The sequence below is a fragment of the Bufo bufo genome, chromosome 6, assembly GCF_905171765.1.
Source record: "Bufo bufo chromosome 6, aBufBuf1.1, whole genome shotgun sequence".
NCBI classification, from domain to species: domain Eukaryota; kingdom Metazoa; phylum Chordata; class Amphibia; order Anura; family Bufonidae; genus Bufo; species Bufo bufo.
In genome coordinates, this window is record NC_053394.1 from 4903452 (window position 1) to 4923092 (window position 19641).

At 45.9% G+C, this 19641-nt stretch overlaps 1 protein-coding gene across 2 annotated transcripts in view; it reads right to left on the reverse strand.

Moving 5' to 3' along the window:
* Nucleotides 1-19641, reverse strand: part of LOC121005278 (alpha-2-macroglobulin-like protein 1) — a 234254-nt gene continuing 214613 nt past the window's right edge. For both annotated transcript variants that reach the window (XM_040437916.1, XM_040437917.1), the window contains exons 35-37: nucleotides 19005-19107; nucleotides 18316-18357; nucleotides 1-107 (exon numbers count right to left, since the gene is read on the reverse strand). In XM_040437916.1, the coding sequence (XP_040293850.1) occupies nucleotides 18320-18357; nucleotides 19005-19107 (141 nt within the window). In that variant the 3' untranslated portion in view covers nucleotides 1-107; nucleotides 18316-18319. The remainder of the gene's footprint in view (nucleotides 108-18315; nucleotides 18358-19004; nucleotides 19108-19641) is intronic.

Below are 19641 nucleotides of genomic sequence, written 5' to 3' on the forward strand. Positions count from 1 at the left end.
GAAGCAAGAAGGTTTATTAATGAGCAGTAAACATTTAGCAGATACACGAGGACGAAGCTCCGCAGAACGTGGCGACACCAATAGCAGCATCTCCCAGCAAGGAACATCTATGGAAAACAAAAAGGAAATTAGAAGCCGCTGTTGATACGAGGTGACAAATAGAGAAGAGCGAATCGACCTCGAATGAAACATCCGAAGTCGATTTGCTCATCCCTACAAACCTATAATCTACAGGTCGGATACAGGACGACCACTTTCATCTATTAGGATGATTCAGAATATTGACGCCTGGAGGAGATGAAGCGGACAATGGCTGCTGACAAAAGCGCCTCTCACTCTGGAGGAAGCAGTATGTCTAAACATTAAAGGATGTCCATTGAAATCAATGGATATCAGTGTAATGCACAATGTCCCCTGTAGAGGCACTGCAGGCAAACGGAACACCTGGTGTCTGGTAGGTTCCCCCACCGCCTGTAATTAGGTCATTGTTAAGGCAATCTTCTAACAAGGGATTGAAGGGGATATCGATGACCTCTCCAATGATCAGCTTTTGTTCGTGCGATTGCTGCGTTCTCTTCACGGTTTACCTGCTAGCCGTTCGCAGTGCAATTACAGCTTCCTCTCCCTTTCACTTAAAGGGGTTATCTGAGACTAAAAAATGCCCCCCGTATGCCCGGGCCCCTCACACTGAATCTACTTACCGGGCTCCCCGCGCCGCTCCTGGTCCCCGCACAACCACTGCCGCTTCTCCCCGTGAGCGGATGAAAACATCTTGTGTCGGGGGAGGGGGGGCGTAGCCATTGGCAGGCGGTGGAGGCTCTGGAGGCTGACCACCCACCCCACCACCGGATGTTTTTATCTGCACATGGTGGAGAAGCAGCAGCGGCGGCGCGGGGACCAGGAGCGGCGCGGGGACCAGGAGCGGCGCGGGGAGAATATGGGGTGGGGGGGCATTGTTTAGTCATTAAATAGGACTGAGTGTAACTACAACTGCTCCTTCTCATTCAAGGGAAGGTAAACAGGGAAGAGGAGCAGCGGCGGCGTGACGGGATCCGAACCCCCATCAATATGATATTGATGACCTATCCTGAGAATATCTGACAACTCCTACAACCAAACCGAAGTCTTGATTATTCTAAGGAATAACTAAGTAGACATTCACTGAGATGACATCTCCAAAAATAAGGGAAAACGTATGAACGTTCAGTAAGAGAGAGGTAATGGGGTAATACCCCTCCCCCAGAGGGATCAACTCTTCATATTTTAGGTTCATAAATTAGTTTGGTCGCCTTAACAACTGTGTCCAAAATATCGACCTTAAAAGGGTTGGTTTTAAAGGGGTATTCCCATCACAGACAATGGGGGCATATCGCTAGGATAGGCGCAGGTCCCAGAACGGAGCGGGGAGACTCCGGGTTTCCCAGGGTCCAGCCACCACCAGGTGCTCTCCCCATACAAGTGAGTGGGAGAGCGCCGCACTTACGCGCCCACAGCTCCCATTCATTTTGATGTGGCCAACGGGAATTAATGGAGGGTGGCTGTGCATGTGCAAAGCGCCCTCCGCCGCATTTTCCCGCTCTCAGTGTAGGTGCGGGTCTCAAAGGTGGGATATGCCCCTATTGCCTGCGATGGGAAAACCCCTTTAAAGAATTGAGTGCAGCAAACGTCTGTTAGTTGTGGAGCGGCAGAGTAATATCACAAGCCATGGCATCCATTATGGTGCTACTGGTCTATGAGCATAACTGGGACCATTGAGGGCCCCAAAGCTACCTGTATATAGAATGCCCCTCTTAGTGCACCTCCAGTATATAGAATGCCCCTCTTAGTGCTCCCAGTATATAGAATGTCCCTCTTAGTGCTCCCAGTATATAGAATGCCCCTCTTAGTGCTCCCAGTATATAGAATGTCCCTCTTAGTGCTCCCAGTATATAGAATGTCCCTCTTAGTGCCCCCAGTATATAGAATGTCCCTCTTAGTGCCCCCAGTATACAGGGAGTGCAGAATTATTAGGCAAGTTGTATTTTTGAGGATTAATTTTATTATTGAACAACAACCATGTTCTCAATGAACCCAAAAAACTCATTAATATCAAAGCTGAATATTTTTGGAAGTAGTTTTTAGTATGTTTTTAGTTTTAGCTATTTTAGGGGGATATCTGTGTGTGCAGGTGACTATTACTGTGCATAATTATTAGGCAACTTAACAAAAAACAAATATATACCCATTTCAATTATTTATTTTTACCAGTGAAACCAATATAACATCTCAACATTCACAAATATACATTTCTGACATTCAAAAACAAAACAAAAACAAATCAGTGACCAATATAGCCACCTTTCTTTGCAAGGACACTCAAAAGCCTGCCATCCATGGATTCTGTCAGTGTTTTGATCTGTTCACCATCAACATTGCGTGCAGCAGCAACCACAGCCTCCCAGACACTGTTCAGAGAGGTGTACTGCTTTCCCTCCTTGTAAATCTCACATTTGATGATGGACCACAGGTTCTCAATGGGTTCAGATCAGGTGAACAAGGAGGCCATGTCATTAGATTTTCTTCTTTTATACCCTTTCTTGCCAGCCACCCTGTGGAGTACTTGGACGCGTGTGATGGAGCATTGTCCTGCATGAAAATCATGTTTTTCTTGAAGGATGCAGACTTCTTCCTGTACCACTGCTTGAAGAAGGTGTCTTCCAGAAACTGGCAGTAGGACTGGGAGTTGAGCTTGACTCCATCCTCAACCCGAAAAGGTCCCACAAGCTCATCTTTGATGATACTAGCCCAAACCAGTACTCCACCTCCACCTTGCTGGCGTCTGAGTCGGACTGGAGCTCTCTGCCCTTTACCAATCCAGCCACGGGCCCATACATCTGGCCCATCAAGACTCACTCTCATTTCATCAGTCCATAAAACCTTAGAAAAATCAGTCTTGAGATATTTCTTGGCCCAGTCTTGACGTTTCAGCTTGTGTGTCTTGTTCAGTGGTGGTCGTCTTTCAGCCTTTCTTACCTTGGCCATGTCTCTGAGTATTGCACACCTTGTGCTTTTGGGCACTCCAGTGATGTTGCAGCTCTGAAATATGGCCAAACTGGTGGCAAGTGGCATCTTGGCAGCTGCACGCTTGACTTTTCTCAGTTCATGGGCAGTTATTTTGCGCCTTGGTTTTTCCACACGCTTCTTGCGACCCTGTTGACTATTTTGAATGAAACGCTTGATTGTTCGATGATCACGCTTCAGAAGCTTTGCAATTTTAAGAGTGCTGCATCCCTCTGTAAGATATCTCACTATTTTTGACTTTTCTGAGCCTGTCAAGTCCTTCTTTTGACCCATTTTGCCAAAGGAAAGGAAGTTGCCTAATAATTATGCACACCTAATATAGGGTGTTGATGTCATTAGACCACACCCCTTCTCATTACAGAGATGCACATCACCTAATATGCTTAATTGGTAGTAGGCTTTCGAGCCTATACAGCTTGGAGTAAGACAACATGCATAAAGAGGATGATGTGGTCAAAATACTCATTTGCCTAATAATTCTGCACGCAGTGGTATAGAATGTCCCTCTTAGTGCACCTCCAGTATATAGAATGTCCCTCTAAGTGCCCCCAGTATATAGAATGTCCCTCTTAGTGCCCCCAGTATATAGAATGTTCCTCTTAGTGCCCCCAGTATATAGAATGTCCCTTTTAGTGCACCTCCAGTATATAGAATGTCCCTCTAAGTGCCCCCAGTATATAGAATGTCCCTTTTAGTGCCCCCAGTATATAGAATGTCCCTCTTAGTGCCCCCAGTATATAGAATGTCCCTCTTAGTGCACCTCCAGTATATAGAATGTCCCTCTTAGTGCACCTCCAGTATATAGAATGTCCCTCTTAGTGCCCCCAGTATATAGAATGTCCCTCTTAGTGCCCCCAGTATATAGAATGTCCCTCTTAGTGCGCCCAGTATATAGAATGTCCCTCTTAGTGCCCCCAGTATAAAGAAAGTCCCTCTTAGTGTCCCCAGTATATAGAATGTCCCTCTTAGTGTCCCCAGTATATAGAATGTCCCTCTTAGTGCCCCCAGTATATAGAATGTTCCTCTTAGTGCCCCCAGTATATAGAATGTCCCTCTTAGTGCCCCCAGTATATAGAATGTCCCTCTTAGTGCCCCCACCCAGTATATAGAATGTCCCTCTTAGTGCCCCCAGTATATAGAATGTCCCTCTTAGTGCCCCCAGTATATAGAATGTTCCTCTTAGTGCCCCCAGTATATAGAATGTCCCTCTTAGTGCCCCCAGTATATAGAATGTCCCTCTTAGTGCACCTCCAGTATATAGAATGTCCCTCTTAGTGCACCTCCAGTATATAGAATGTCCCTCTTAGTGCCCCCAGTATATAGAATGTCCCTCTTAGTGCCCCCAGTATATAGAATGTCCCTCTCAGTGCACCTCCAGTATATAGAATGTCCCTCTTAGTGCGCCCAGTATATAGAATGTCCCTCTTAGTGCCCCCAGTATATAGAATGTCCCTCTTAGTGCCCCCAGTATATAGAATGTCCCTCTTAGTGCCCCCAGTATATAGAATGTCCCTCTTAGTGCCCCCAGTATATAGAATGTCCCTCTTAGTGCCCCCAGTATATAGAATGTCCCTCTTAGTGCACACAGTATATAGAATGTCCCTCTTAGTGCCCCCAGTATATAGAATGTTCCTCTTGGTGCCCCCAGTATATAGAATGTCCCTCTTAGTGCCCCCAGTATATAGAATGTCCCTCTTAGTGCACCTCCAGTATATAGAATGTCCCTCTTAGTGCACCTCCAGTATATAGAATGTCCCTCTTAGTGCGCCCAGTATATAGAATGTCCCTCTTAGTGCCCCCAGTATATAGAATGTCCCTCTTAGTGCCCCCAGTATATAGAATGTCCCTCTTAGTGCCCCCAGTATATAGAATGTCCCTCTTAGTGCCCCCAGTATATAGAATGTCCCTCTTAGTGCACCTCCAGTATATAGAATGTTCCTCTTAGTGCACCTCCAGTATATAGAATGTCCCTCTTAGTGCCCCCAGTATATAGAATGTCCCTCTTAGTGCCCCCAGTATATAGAATGTCCCTCTTAGTGCGCCCAGTATATAGAATGTCTCTCTTAGTGCCCCCAGTATAAAGAAAGTCCCTCTTAGTGTCCCCAGTATATAGAATGTCCCTCTTAGTGCCCCCAGTATATAGAATGTTCCTCTTAGTGCCCCCAGTATATAGAATGTCCCTCTTAGTGCCCCCAGTATATAGAATGTCCCTCTTAGTGCCCCCACCCAGTATATAGAATGTCCCTCTTAGTGCCCCCAGTATATAGAATGTCCCTCTTAGTGCCCCCAGTATATAGAATGTTCCTCTTAGTGCCCCCAGTATATAGAATGTCCCTCTTAGTGCCCCCAGTATATAGAATGTTCCTCTTGGTGCCCCCAGTATATAGAATGTCCCTCTTAGTGCCCCCAGTATATAGAATGTCCCTCTCAGTGCACCTCCAGTATATAGAATGTCCCTCTTAGTGCCCCCAGTATATAGAATGTCCCTCTTAGTGCCCCCAGTATATAGAATGTCCCTCTTAGTGCACCTCCAGTATATAGAATGTCCCTCTTAGTGTCCCCAGTATATAGAATGTCCCTCTTAGTACCCCCAGTATAAAGAAAGTCCCTCTTAGTGCCCCCAGTATATAGAATGTTCCTCTTAGTGCCCCCAGTATATAGAATGTCCCTCTTAGTGCCCCCAGTATATAGAATGTCCCTCTTAGTGCCCCCAGTATATAGAATGTCCCTCTTAGTGCCCCCAGTATATAGAATGTCCCTCTTAGTGCACCTACAGTATATAGAATGTTCCTCTTAGTGTCCCCAGTATATAGAATGTCCCTCTTAGTGCCCCCAGTATATAGAATGTCCCTCTTAGTGCCCCCAGTATATAGAATGTCCCTCTTAGTGCCCCCAGTATATAGAATGTCCCTCTTAGTGCACCTCCAGTATATAGAATGTTCCTCTTAGTGACCCAGTATATAGAATGTCCCTCTTAGTGCCCCCAGTATATAGAATGTCCCTCTTAGTGCACCTCCAGTATATAGAATGTCCCTCTTAGTGTCCCCAGTATATAGAATGTCCCTCTTAGTGCCCCCAGTATAAAGAAAGTCCCTCTTAGTTCCCCCAGTATATAGAATGTTCCTCTTAGTGCCCCCAGTATATAGAATGTCCCTCTTAGTGCCCCCAGTATATAGAATGTCCCTCTTAGTGCCCCCAGTATATAGAATGTCCCTCTTAGTGCCCCCAGTATATAGAATGTCCCTCTTAGTGCACCTCCAGTATATAGAATGTTCCTCTTAGTGCACCTCCAGTATATAGAATGTCCCTTTTAGTGCACCTCCAGTATATAGAATGTCCCTCTTAGTGCCCCCAGTATATAGAATGTCCCTCTAAGTGCCCCCAGTATATAGAATGTCCCTTTTAGTGCACATCCAGTATATAGAATGTCCCTCTTAGTGCACCTCCAATATATAGAATGTCCCTCTTAGTGCACCTCCAGTATATAGAATGTCCCTCTTAGTGCCCCCAGTATATAGAATGTCCCTCTTAGTGCACCTCCAGTATATAGAATGTCCCTCTTAGTGTCCCCAGTATATAGAATGTCCCTCTTAGTGCCCCCAGTATATAGAATGTCCCTCTTAGTGCCCCCAGTATATAGAATGTCCCTCTTAGTGCACACAGTATATAGAATGTCCCTCTTAGTGCCCCCAGTATATAGAATGTCCCTCTTAGTGTCCCCAGTATATAGAATGTCCCTCTTAGTGCGCCCAGTATATAGAATGTCCCTCTTAGTGCCCCCAGTATAAAGAAAGTCCCTCTTAGTGCCCCCAGTATATAGAATGTTCCTCTTAGTGCCCCCAGTATATAGAATGTCCCGCTTAGTGTCCCCAGTATATAGAATGTCCCTCTTAGTGCGCCCAGTATATAGAATGTCCCTCTTAGTGCCCCCAGTATATAGAATGTTCCTCTTAGTGCACCTCCAGTATATAGAATGTCCCTCTTAGTGCACCTCCAGTATATAGAATGTCCCTCTTAGTGCCCCCAGTATAAAGAAAGTCGCTCTTAGTGCCCCCAGTATATAGAATGTTCCTCTTAGTGCCCCCAGTATATAGAATGTCCCGCTTAGTGCCCCCAGTATATAGAATGTCCCTCTTAGTGCACCTCCAGTATATAGAATGTTCCTCTTAGTGCCCCCAGTATATAGAATGTCCCTCTTAGTGTGCCCAGTATATAGAATGTCCCTCTTGGTGCCTCCAGTATATAGAATGTCCCTCTTAGTGCCCCCAGTATATAGAATGTCCCTCTTAGTGCCCCCAGTATATAGAATGTCCCTCTTAGTGCCCCCAGTATATAGAATGTCCCTCTCAGTGACCCCAGTATATAGAATGTCCCTCTTAGTGCCCCCAGTATATAGAATGTCCCTCTTAGTGCCCCCAGTATATAGAATGTCCCTCTTAGTGCCCCCAGTATATAGAATGTCCCTCTTAGTGTCCCCAGTATATAGAATGTCCCGCTTAGTGCACCTCCAGTATATAGAATGTCCCTCTTAGTGCACCTCCAGTATATAGAATGTCCCTCTTAGTGCCCCCAGTATATAGAATGTCCCTCTTAGTGCCCCCAGTATATAGAATGTCCCTCTCAGTGACCCCAGTATATAGAATGTCCCTCTTAGTGCCCCCAGTATATAGAATGTCCCTCTTAGTGCCCCCAGTATATAGAATGTCCCTCTTAGTGCCCCCAGTATATAGAATGTCCCTCTTAGTGTCCCCAGTATATAGAATGTCCCGCTTAGTGCACCTCCAGTATATAGAATGTCCCTCTTAAGGCCCCCAGTATATAGCATGTCCCTCTTAGTGCCCCCAGTATATAGAATGTCCCTCTTAGTGCACCTCCAGTATATAGAATGTCCCTCTTAGTACCCCCAGTATATATAATGTCCCTCTTAGTGCCCCCAGTATATAGAATGTCCCTCTTAGTGCCCCCGGTATATAGAATGTCCGTCTTAGTGCACCTCCAGTATATAGAATGTTCCTCTTAGTGTCCCCAGTATATAGAATGTCCCTCTTAGTGCCCCCAGTATATAGAATGTTCCTCTTAGTGCCCCCAGTATATAGAATGTTCCTCTTAGTGCCCCCAGTATATAGAATGTCCCTCTTAGTGCCCCCAGTATATAGAATGTTCCTCTTGGTGCACCTCCAATATATAGAATGTCCCTCTTAGTGCTCCCAGTATATAGAATGTCCCTCTTAGTGCCCCCAGTATATAGAATGTTCCTCTTGGTGCCCCCAGTATATAGAATGTTCCTCTTGGTGCCCCCAGTATATAGAATGTTCCTCTTGGTGCACCTCCAGTATATAGAATGTTCCTCTTAGTGCCCCCAGTATATAGAATGTCCCTCTTAGTGCCCCCAGTATATAGAATGTCCCTCTTAGTGCACCCAGTATATAGAATGTCCCTCTTAGTGCCCCCATTATATAGAATGTCCCTCTTAGTGCCCCCAGTATATAGAATGTCCCTCTTAGTGCCCCTAGTATATAGAATGTCCCTCTTAGTGCACCTCCAGTATATAGAATGTCCCTCTTAGTGCACCCAGTATATAGAATGTCCCTTTTAGTGCCCCCAGTATATAGAATATCCCTCTTAGTGCCCCCAGTATATAGAATGTTCCTCTTAGTGCCCCCAGTATATAGAATGTCCCTCTTAGTGCCCCCAGTATATAGAATGTCCCTCTTAGTGCACCTCCAGTATATAGAATGTCCCTCTTAGTGCACCTCCAGTATATAGAATGTCCCTCTTAGTGCCCCCAGTATATAGAATGTCCCTCTTAGTGTCCCCAGTATATAGAATGTCCCGCTTAGTGCACCTACAGTATATAGAATGTCCCTCTTAGTGCCCCCAGTATATAGAATGTCCCTCTTAGTGCACCTCCAGTATATAGAATGTCCCTCTTAGTGCACCTCCAGTATATAGAATGTCCCTCTTAGTGCACCTCCAGTATATAGAATGTCCCTCTTAGTGCCCCCAGTATATATAATGTCCCTCTTAGTGCCCCCAGTATATAGAATGTCCTTCTTAGTGCACCTCCAGTATATAGAATGTTCCTCTTAGTGTCCCCAGTATATAGAATGTCCCTCTTAGTGCCCCCAGTATATAGAATGTTCCTCTTAGTGCCCCCAGTATATAGAATGTTCCTCTTAGTGCCCCTAGTATATAGAATGTTCCTCTTGGTGCACCTCCAATATATAGAATGTCCCTCTTAGTGCACCTCCAGTATATAGAATGCCCCTCTTAGTGCCCCCAGTATATAGAATGTTCCTCTTAGTGCCCCCAGTATATAGAATGTCCCTCTTAGTGCCCCAGTATATAGAATGTCCCTCTTAGTGCACCTCCAGTATATAGAATGTCCCTCTTAGTGCACCTCCAGTATATAGAATGTCCCTCTTAGTGCCCCCAGTATATAGAATGTCCCTCTTAGTGTCCCCAGTATATAGAATGTCCCGCTTAGTGCACCTACAGTATATAGAATGTCCCTCTTAGTGCCCCCAGTATATAGAATGTCCCTCTTAGTGCACCTCCAGTATATAGAATGTCCCTCTTAGTGTCCCCAGTATATAGAATGTCCCGCTTAGTGCACCTACAGTATATAGAATGTCCCTCTTAGTGCCCCCAGTATATAGAATGTCCCTCTTAGTGCACCTCCAGTATATATAATGTCCCTCTTAGTGCCCCCAGTATATAGAATGTCCCTCTTAGTGCCCCCAGTATATAGAATGTTCCTCTTAGAGCCCCCAGTATATAGAATGTTCCTCTTAGTGCCCCCAGTATATAGAATGTTCCTCTTGGTGTCCCCAGTATATAGAATGTTCCTCTTATTGCCCCCAGTATATAGAATGTTCCTCTTAGTGCCCCCAGTATATAGAATGTTCCTCTTAGTGCCACCAGTATATAGAATGTCCCTCTTAGTGCCCCCAGTATATAGAATGTCCCTCTTAGTGCCCCCAGTATATAGAATGTCCCTCTTGGTGCACCTCCAATATATAGAATGTCCCTCTTAGTGCACCTCCAGTATATAGAATGTTCCTCTTAGTGCCCCCAGTATATAGAATGTTCCTCTTGGTGCCCCCAGTATATAGAATGTTCCTCTTAGTGCCCCCAGTATATAGAATGTTCCTCTTGGTGCACCTCCAATATATAGAATGTCCCTCTTAGTGCACCTCTAGTATATAGAATGTCCCTCTTAGTGCCCCCAGTATATAGAATGTCCCTCTTAGTGCCCCCAGTATATAGAATGTTCCTCTTGGTGCCCCCAGTATATAGAATGTTCCTCTTGGTGCACCTCCAGTATATAGAATGTTCCTCTTAGTGCCCCCAGTATATAGAATGTCCCTCTTAGTGCCCCCAGTATATAGAATGTCCCTCTTAGTGCCCCCAGTATATAGAATGTTCCTCTTGGTGCACCTCCAGTATATAGAATGACCCTCAGTGTTGTCCCATGAAAAAATATAATAAAATATTTACAAAAATGTGAGGGGCAGACTCACTTTTGTTAGATACTATAAATATATATATATAACCCTTGGAGGACACTTTTTTAACAGCGTTAGACGGTGCACTCCTAACTAAACGGTCATTTAAAATGGTCCCATTGATTCCCAAGGGCGTCTGGCCATGCATGTAGCGTAATTGACTGACCATGACGCGGATGTATAAGAGAAGCTCAGAATTCAAGGTGATGGGACTTTGGATGGAAATACTGGGTGAGGCAGACACTTCCATTAAGTTTTTGAGCAAATTCTAGTCAAGATTGATATATCACATGACTGCCTTCCCTATGGAAAAATCTGGGCTGAATTCAATATGGCTGATTGCAAAAGGTGCAAGCTGAAGATTTTTCCCATGGCCCTCACAGTCCCCTGATCTGCTGAAGGTTTTACCATGGCCCTCACAGTCCCCTGATCTGAGGAAGGTTTTACATGGCCCTCACAGTCCCCTGATCTGAGGAAGGTTTTACATGGCCCTCACAGTCCCCTGATCTGCTGAAGATTTTTCCCATGGCCCTCACAGTCTGCTGATCTGCTGAAGGTTTTACCATGGCCCTCACAGTCCCCTGATCTGAGGAAGGTTTTACCATGGCCCTCACAGTCCCCTGATCTGCTGAAGGTTTTACCATGGCCCTCACAGTCTGCTGATCTGAGGAAGGTTTTACCATGGCCCTCACAGTCCCCTGATCTGCTGAAGGTTTTACCATGGCCCTCACAGTCTGCTGATCTGAGGAAGGTTTTACCATGGCCCTCACAGTCCCCTGATCTGCTGAAGGTTTTACCATGTGTAGTGTACGGGGACTGTAATACCCGTCACTACCAAAGTGTCACTTGGTGTGCTGTCGTCCCTCCTAATTATGGAGAAGTTGGTATATGTCCGTTTTATAAAATGTCATGTAATGCAATGCTGTGTGTTTCCCTGTTACTATGACACTTGCATGTACAGGCCTGCTAGGGGTGTCATTCCCGCTTCTAGTCGCTAGAGGGAGCTAGAGAGCCCTAGTTTATATAAAGCCCAGACGGGGAAGTAGAAGGCAGACGGAGTCTAGTGTCTGTAATCTACAGTTGGAGATTAGACAATGTCTGAGACAAGTCCAGGCCTGAAGCCTGCTGTCCAGGAGAAGATTCCCTCCTGAATTCCCATATGCAGAAACAGGAATATGTTAGATCAAGAACCTGAGGAAGTTTCCAGCAGCTGAGAGAGACAGAGGCAAAGATCAGGAAAGCAAGAGGTACTCAGAAAGACAGAGGAGGTACTTATAGAAGCCATAGCCAAGGATATAAAGCCAGAACTAGGTTAATGGGCCTTGGTGAAGATATGCTATATTCCAGGATCAGACAGAATTAGAGTGCAAGCTCCTGTGCTGCAAGTCCTGTGCTCAACACTCTGTAATCACCTTGCTATAACTGAATTGCCTGCATCGACCGAATTGCAAAATCGACTGTATGCTTAGGAACTGCATTTCCAATATTGTCTCTGCTTGCAAAACTACTAAAGTTGGAGTTCTGTTTTAAGACTACGTTTCCTCAATTTATTCCTGCATCCGCAAACGGCGTGCCACCGTTTACTTGGCACTGGCGTCACAAACTATTTCTACCTATACCTGCCCTTGCAGAGAGTCAGCTGTACCAGGTTAGTGTATATTGCACTACATCACCCAGAAACACCTACTGCACACAACTTGAGTACGCTGCACCTTCTCTTTTGGCGTCACGAACAGGATACGCACGCTTTCTAGTGCAAGAAGCGTGAACTTTGTGCCTTATACCATTGCCCTGTGACCAAAGTGACAAATAACCTGTTTATTGCAAGTGGACTTTGTGGACTGAAAATCATACCCAAAGTGTGTCAAAAACTTCAAAAAAGCGCTGTGCAGTATTGCGCTACCAAGAGGAAGAAAATCGCTGCATTGGAGTGTGGTTTTGTGGACTTTTTACAATCCTGCTTGCTGTCAGTGAATGGACAGCGTTTTGCTAAAGATGGCCGCTGAGCTTGCTGAATTTACTGCTGCGTCACCTTCATCCCGAAAAGGCGGGAAAAATTGGCGCCTTTCTGAGGAGAAAGCGGGAAGAAGGTCAAGGGCAGGCGCCATGGCTTATCTGGACATTTGCATGTCTGCCAGCATGGACACCGCCTTCCATATACTGGAATACCTGGGGGGGCGGCTCCCCAGTGCAGTGGGAGGAGCTGGCTACTCTAATTGACGCGACCCTATCGCTCTCCTCAGAAGGATCGAGCATGTTGGATAATGAGCAGAGTGTTCCTGCAGCGTCCGCACCTGAAATTGCAAAGATGAAAGACATCGGTGTAGAGCCAGAAGAGGCTCCACCGGCCTACTCTCCGGGACCGGAGCAACCCGCCTGCCGCCCAAGGGAGAAAGAACCCGAGCCCTGCTATGGCTCGTGGAGGGACTTTTTCCAACCATCTTTCAAATGGTCCTCCCTGATGGCGGAGATCCGAGAGGCCGCTATAAAGCGGAATACAAAGACTAAAATTATCTATGAGGAACTAACTAAGACAATACATGAGAAGCATACGCACACCCAACCCCGCCTGGAAAGGAGAAAGGGAGTGGTGCTGTCATTTGACAAACCCCGTGGCTACGGGTTTATCCAGGACTATCTAACTGGCAGAGACCTCTATGTTAATCGAAGGTCTGTCAAAAGAGACTACCTCCCTTCGTATCAGCACAGCCTCCGCGAGGGAGAGGAAGTGGAGTACACCCCTGCCGAGAGCCTACGAGGCCCTTATGCAACTGCCGTGACCCGTCCCAAGCGAGCTCCTGAGGACTGGGAGGCAGAAGAAGGAGAAGACTACTCTGGCTGCGAGCGAGAACCGGAACGCTCTCCAGAGCCGGCCCATCACGCCTTTCAGGAGCGGAGCTCCTTCATTGGGCCTAATGTCTTCTGGCAGCCAACCGTGTTGGAGAAATGGGTGAGCCCCTATCCTTCCCCCGAGCTGCCTCGTCGGGAGAAGACAATATCGGAGCTGGAGCAGTTAAAAGGACTTAGTGCTACCTTTGAAAACATCCGGAGGGGTCGGAGACCAGACGCATCGCCAGAACCTGCAGAGGCCGAGTCCGCGTCATCGGTGACTGTACCTGCGCCGGCGGCGCCAGCAGAGGACAGCGACTCCGACACAGAGAGCATCGGTGAGCAGATCGTCCGGCTGGAGGAGAAGTTGCGGGAGTTGCGCAAGACATACACCGCCAGGATCCAGACACCGCCGAGGAAGGATGAGGTAAGGGTGCCTGTCACCACCCGTAGACCACCTTCTGTTGCCACCGCTCCGTCAGTGCCCCAGACCGGACCCGCGATTGCTGTAAACTGCTGCACCCAGAGCACCGGACCGCTTGCTGCGGCAGTGCCAAGCGCATTACACCCTGCAGTGATCATGCAAGGACCGGCACGGTCCACCAGAGGGTTCACCCCTAGGCCTATGGGGCCAATACCTATTAGGGGCCCCTTTACCCTACAGCTGCCCCCTGATACAGTTATGTGGGCACATCCTCCTGTAGAGGACTACTACAGACGATACCTGCCAGCGGAGCCAAGTGGATATGATATGCCACTGTAATCAGCCTGCTAGGCCTTTGATTTGTTTCACTGCAGAAGTTTGATGTTAACCCTTCCAGGACAGGAGTCCTATGTTTCTGGCCCTTTGTTGCGGCTGCCAGTTTGTCCACGGCTCAGTGGTAGGTGTTGACCACTGAAATCACAAAGTCAGCAAGGCCACGTTTGTTTCCAGGACCTCCTGCCTGCTTTTGCTACCCCACGCCAAGTTGTGCCTGTTCCTTTGTTGCACCTTTTACCCTTCACCCCCTTTTCAGGTTGATCAGGGGTATTACAGCACTTGTCTTTGCTGTCATGTTATTGTGCAACTTCATACTAAGGAACCGTGCCTGGAGACAGACTCAAAAGTACCTGAGCCTCTGAGATTCTTATTCTTTTAAAAGTATTGTGCCCAGAGATGGACTCCACCGAATGAGAGCCTCTGTGATTTATAGGAAAATAACCTGGGTACGGACTCATGTTTGTTCTTTGAGCCTCCAAGAACTTTTATGCTGTTTTATCTATTTTGCTGTTCTATTATGGACTTATTCATTGTCATGGACTATCCTGGTTATAATGTTACTCTGTGCCAGGTCAGCGCCCCCGTTCCATTCACTATCCTGAGAAAAGAGAACGACGCCCCTTGTCACCACATTTCACCTTTGCCAATTGGACCTGATATGAATGTAAATGCAGATGAATTACATATATGTATGCCTGCATGTCTCTTTTTTCTATTTCAGGTAGAGATTCCAGTTGGGCGACCCATGATGGAGTACGAGGTCGTACTCAGCTTAAAGCAGTGGGGTATGTAGTGTACGGGGACTGTAATACCCGTCACTACCAAAGTGTCACTTGGTGTGCTGTCGTCCCTCCTAATTATGGGGAAGTTGGTATATGTCCGTTTTATAAAATGTCATGTAATGCAATGCTGTGTGTTTCCCTGTTACTATGAAACTTGCATGTACAGGCCTGCTAGGGGTGTCATTCCAGCTTCTAGTCACTAGAGGGAGCTAGAGAGCCCTAGTCTATATAAAGGCCAGACGGGGAAGTAGAAGGCAGACGGAGTCTAGTGTCTGTAATCTACAGTTGGAGATTAGACAATGTCTGAGACAAGTCCAGGCCTGAAGCCTGCTGTCCAGGAGAAGATTCCCTCCTGAATTCCCATATGCAGAAACAGGAATATGTTAGATCAAGAACCTGAGGAAGTTTCCAGCAGCTGAGAGAGACAGAGGCAAAGATCAGGAAAGCAAGAGGTACTCAGAATAACAGAGGAGGTACTTTTATAAAGCTACAACCAAGGATATAAAGCCAGAACTAGGTTGATGGGCCTTGGTGAAGATATGCTATGTTCCAGGATCAGACAGAATTAGAGTGCAAGCTCCTGTGCTGCAAGTCCTGTGCTCAACACTCTGTAATCACCTTGCTATAACTGAATTGCCTGCATCGACCGAATTGCAAAATCGACTGTATGCCAAGGAACTGCGATTCCAATATTGTCTCTGCTTGAAAACTACTAAAGTTGGAGTTCTGTTTTAAGACTACGTTTCCTCAATTTATTCCTGCATCCGCAAACGGCGTGCCACCGTTTACTTGGCACTGGCGTCACGAACTATTTCTACCTATACCTGCCCTTGCAGAGAGTCAGCTGTACCAGGTTAGTGTATATTGCACTACATCACCCAGAAACACCTACTGCACACAACTTGAGTACGCTGCACATGGCCCTCACAGTCCCCTGATCTGAGGAAGATTTTTCCCATGGCCCTCACAGTCTGCTGATCTGATCATCATTGAAAATCTGTGGATAGACCTCAAAAGAGGAGAGCATGCAAACAGCCCAGGAATCTCACAGAACCGGAAGACGTCTGCAAGGAAGAATGAATGAAAATCCCTCAAACAAGAACCGAAATACTCTTGGCTGCTACAAAAGTGTTTACAATATGTCATGCCAAAGGAGGTGCTTCTAAGTACTAACCATTCAGGGTGCACAAAGTTTTGCTTCGGGCCCTTTTCCTTTTTTTTTGTTATTTTGAAAATGTAAAAGAGGATTTTTTTTAGCTTAAAATACAAAGGATAAAACTCTGCACCCTTATAGCCTTGCTCAATTGGCACCCCTCTACACTGCGTGCAGAATTATTAGGCAAATGAGTATTTTGACCACATCATCCTCTTTATGCATGTTGTCTTACTCCAAGCTGTATAGGCTCGAAAGCCTACTACCAATTAAGCATATTAGGTGATGTGCATCTCTGTAATGAGAAGGGGTGTGGTCTAATGACATCAACACCCTATATTAGGTGTGCATAATTATTAGGCAACTTCCTTTCCTTTGGCAAAAGGGGTCAAAAGAAGGACTTGACAGGCTCAGAAAAGTCAAAAATAGTGAGATATCTTACAGAGGGATGCAGCACTCTTAAAATTGCAAAGCTTCTGAAGCGTGATCATCGAACAATCAAGCGTTTCATTCAAAATAGTCAACAGGGTCGCAAGAAGCGTGTGGAAAAACCAAGGCGCAAAATAACTGCCCAAGAACTGAGAAAAGTCAAGCGTGCAGCTGCCAAGATGCCACTTGCCACCAGTTTGGCCATATTTCAGAGCTGCAACATCACTGGAGTGCCCAAAAGCACAAGGTGTGCAATACTCAGAGACATGGCCAAGGTAAGAAAGGCTGAAAGACGACCACCACTGAACAAGACACACAAGCTGAAGCGTCAAGACTGGGCCAAGAAATATCTCAAGACTGATTTTTCTAAGGTTTTATGGACTGATGAAATGAGAGTGAGTCTTGATGGGCCAGATGGATGGGCCCGTGGCTGGATTGGTAAAGGGCAGAGAGCTCCAGTCCGACTCAGACGCCAGCAAGGTGGAGGTAGAGTACTGGTTTGGTCTGGTATCATCAAAGATGAGCTTGTGGGGCCTTTTCGGGTTGAGGATGGAGTCAAGCTCAACTCCCAGTCCTACTGCCAGTTTCTGGAAGACACCTTCTTCAAGCAGTGGTACAGGAAGAAGTCTGCATCCTTCAAGAAAAACATGATTTTCATGCAGGACAATGCTCCATCACACGCGTCCAAGTACTCCACAGCGTGGCTGGCAAGAAAGGGTATAAAAGAAGAAAATCTAATGACATGGCCTCCTTGTTCACCTGATCTGAACCCCATTGAGAACCTGTGGTCCATCATCAAATGTGAGATTTACAAGGAGGGAAAACAGTACACCTCTCTGAACAGTGTCTGGGAGGCTGTGGTTGCTGCTGCACGCAATGTTGATGGTGAACAGATCAAAACACTGACAGAATCCATGGATGGCAGGCTTTTGAGTGTCCTTGCAAAGAAAGGTGGCTATATTGGTCACTGATTTGTTTTTGTTTTGTTTTTGAATGTCAGAAATGTATATTTGTGAATGTTGAGATGTTATATTGGTTTCACTGGTAAAAATAAATAATTGAAATGGGTATATATTTGTTTTTTGTTAAGTTGCCTAATAATTATGCACAGTAATAGTCACCTGCACACACAGATATCCTCCTAAAATAGCTAAAACTAAAAACAAACTAAAAACTACTTCCAAAAATATTCAGCTTTGATATTAATGAGTTTTTTGGGTTCATTGAGAACATGGTTCTTGTTCAATAATAAAATTAATCTTCAAAAATACAACTTGCCTAATAATTCTGCACTCCCTGTATAGCTTCTTCTATGCTACACCATGGATGTACTTTCTGATTATACGGCAAAAAAAAATAGAGGAATGGATAGATGAGTTTTAATGTTGGAGGACACTGATGTCAGGTGGTTGGATGTATGATGGAGCACAGCCAGGATGTATAGGACAGTAATGACAGGTAAAGATGAAGAGCAGAATGAAAAGATTTGGATAATAGAGGACAAGAATGATGGCAGATAGTAGTCAAACAGCATGTCACCACTGGAGGACAGGAATGATTGCAGATGGTGGTCATACATGTCACCACTGGAGGACAGGAATGATTGCAGATGGTGGTCATACATGTCATCACTGGAGGACAGGAATGATTGCAGATGGTGGTCACACATGTCATCACTGGAGGACAGGAATGATTGCAGATGGTGGTCACACATTCATCACTGGAGGACAGGAGTGATGGCAGATGGTGGTCACATGGTCTCTAGAGGACTACGACCATGGATCAGGCTCTTACCTCCTCAGCAGTTTATCAAGTAGCTGACCGTCTTCTCCTCCTCTGAAATAAAACAAGAGAGAAGATGAGATGTGAGAGTGAGACAAGCAGAGCAGCAGACGGCATGGACCAGACAACATGTCTGATGGAAGTGATTGACACAAATATGGAATCTGTGCAGTGACCTATCATATACTACTGAAGATGAATATTACCTTCATACCATCATCATCATGGACAAACCACCACAGTAATCATGAAGAGACCCACTAACCGGCTGATGGGTATAGACACCATAATGCACTGGAGGACTGTCAGAAAATGCAGTATGGCCTCTATTAACCCATGGGGCATCCAAAACCAGTAGGAATATTAAATGTTCACTAGGCTTAATAATTCCTGGACTGTCTGTATAATGGGATGGGCAGTCTCCACTTATGGTGCCAATATGCTTACAAAACCCCCATAAAAGTTCTGCATTTGCCCATGAGGGTCTACGAACCATACAGGGAGATCACTGAACTACTATGGGGCACATTAAGAAGTGGGCCCCAGCTCAGGTTGTCCTGATCCTGGTTTTCAAAGACTCCAGCTTCCGACAATCCTACAGGGCAGGAGGCACCAGGTCCATCAAGATTCCCACAGCTTGACTTTATCGCTGGAGTGGGGCCCCACTGTATAGTATGTGGACCTCTGTGGGTCTACGTTACCTGTAATGTAGTAATCATAGATTTTAATGATGGACGGTTTCAGGTCGCTCACTAGGACAGTCCGTTCAGCCTGAAGCACCAGGGTCTGCGGCTCAGAGGTGACCTGAGAAAACATGAATAATTGGATGTGACGACTGGGGCTGGCTTTTTATTGCTCTGGGCATCGCAGTTGTCGTCATGTCTCTTATGTGTCATAGTCCTCAGGACAGACTGAATTTACAGCATTTCTAGACTTTTTAATCCCTCTGTGATCTTTCTGCTTGTCATAATGTCGGCTCCACGTCCGAGGTAACCAGTTATATTATATTACATACATTTACCCTTTCTTTGATTTAACATAGAAACATAGAAACATAGAATGTGTCGGCAGATAGGAACCATTTGGCCCATCTAGTCTGCCCAATATACTGAGTACTATGGATAGCCCCTGGCTCTTTAGTTTACTTTTTAGTTTACTTTGTTTTTGTCCAATTTTTCATGATGCAAAGTCAATACAATATCGCAATGTGCTAGCAAAACACACCACAGGCTGCATTTTACATCACAACCACTGGGGGCCGCACAAAGACATGTGTAGACATCTCTTGGCAGAGTATCCTGATATCATATGGTTTTTTACAAATATGCTCATCTCACG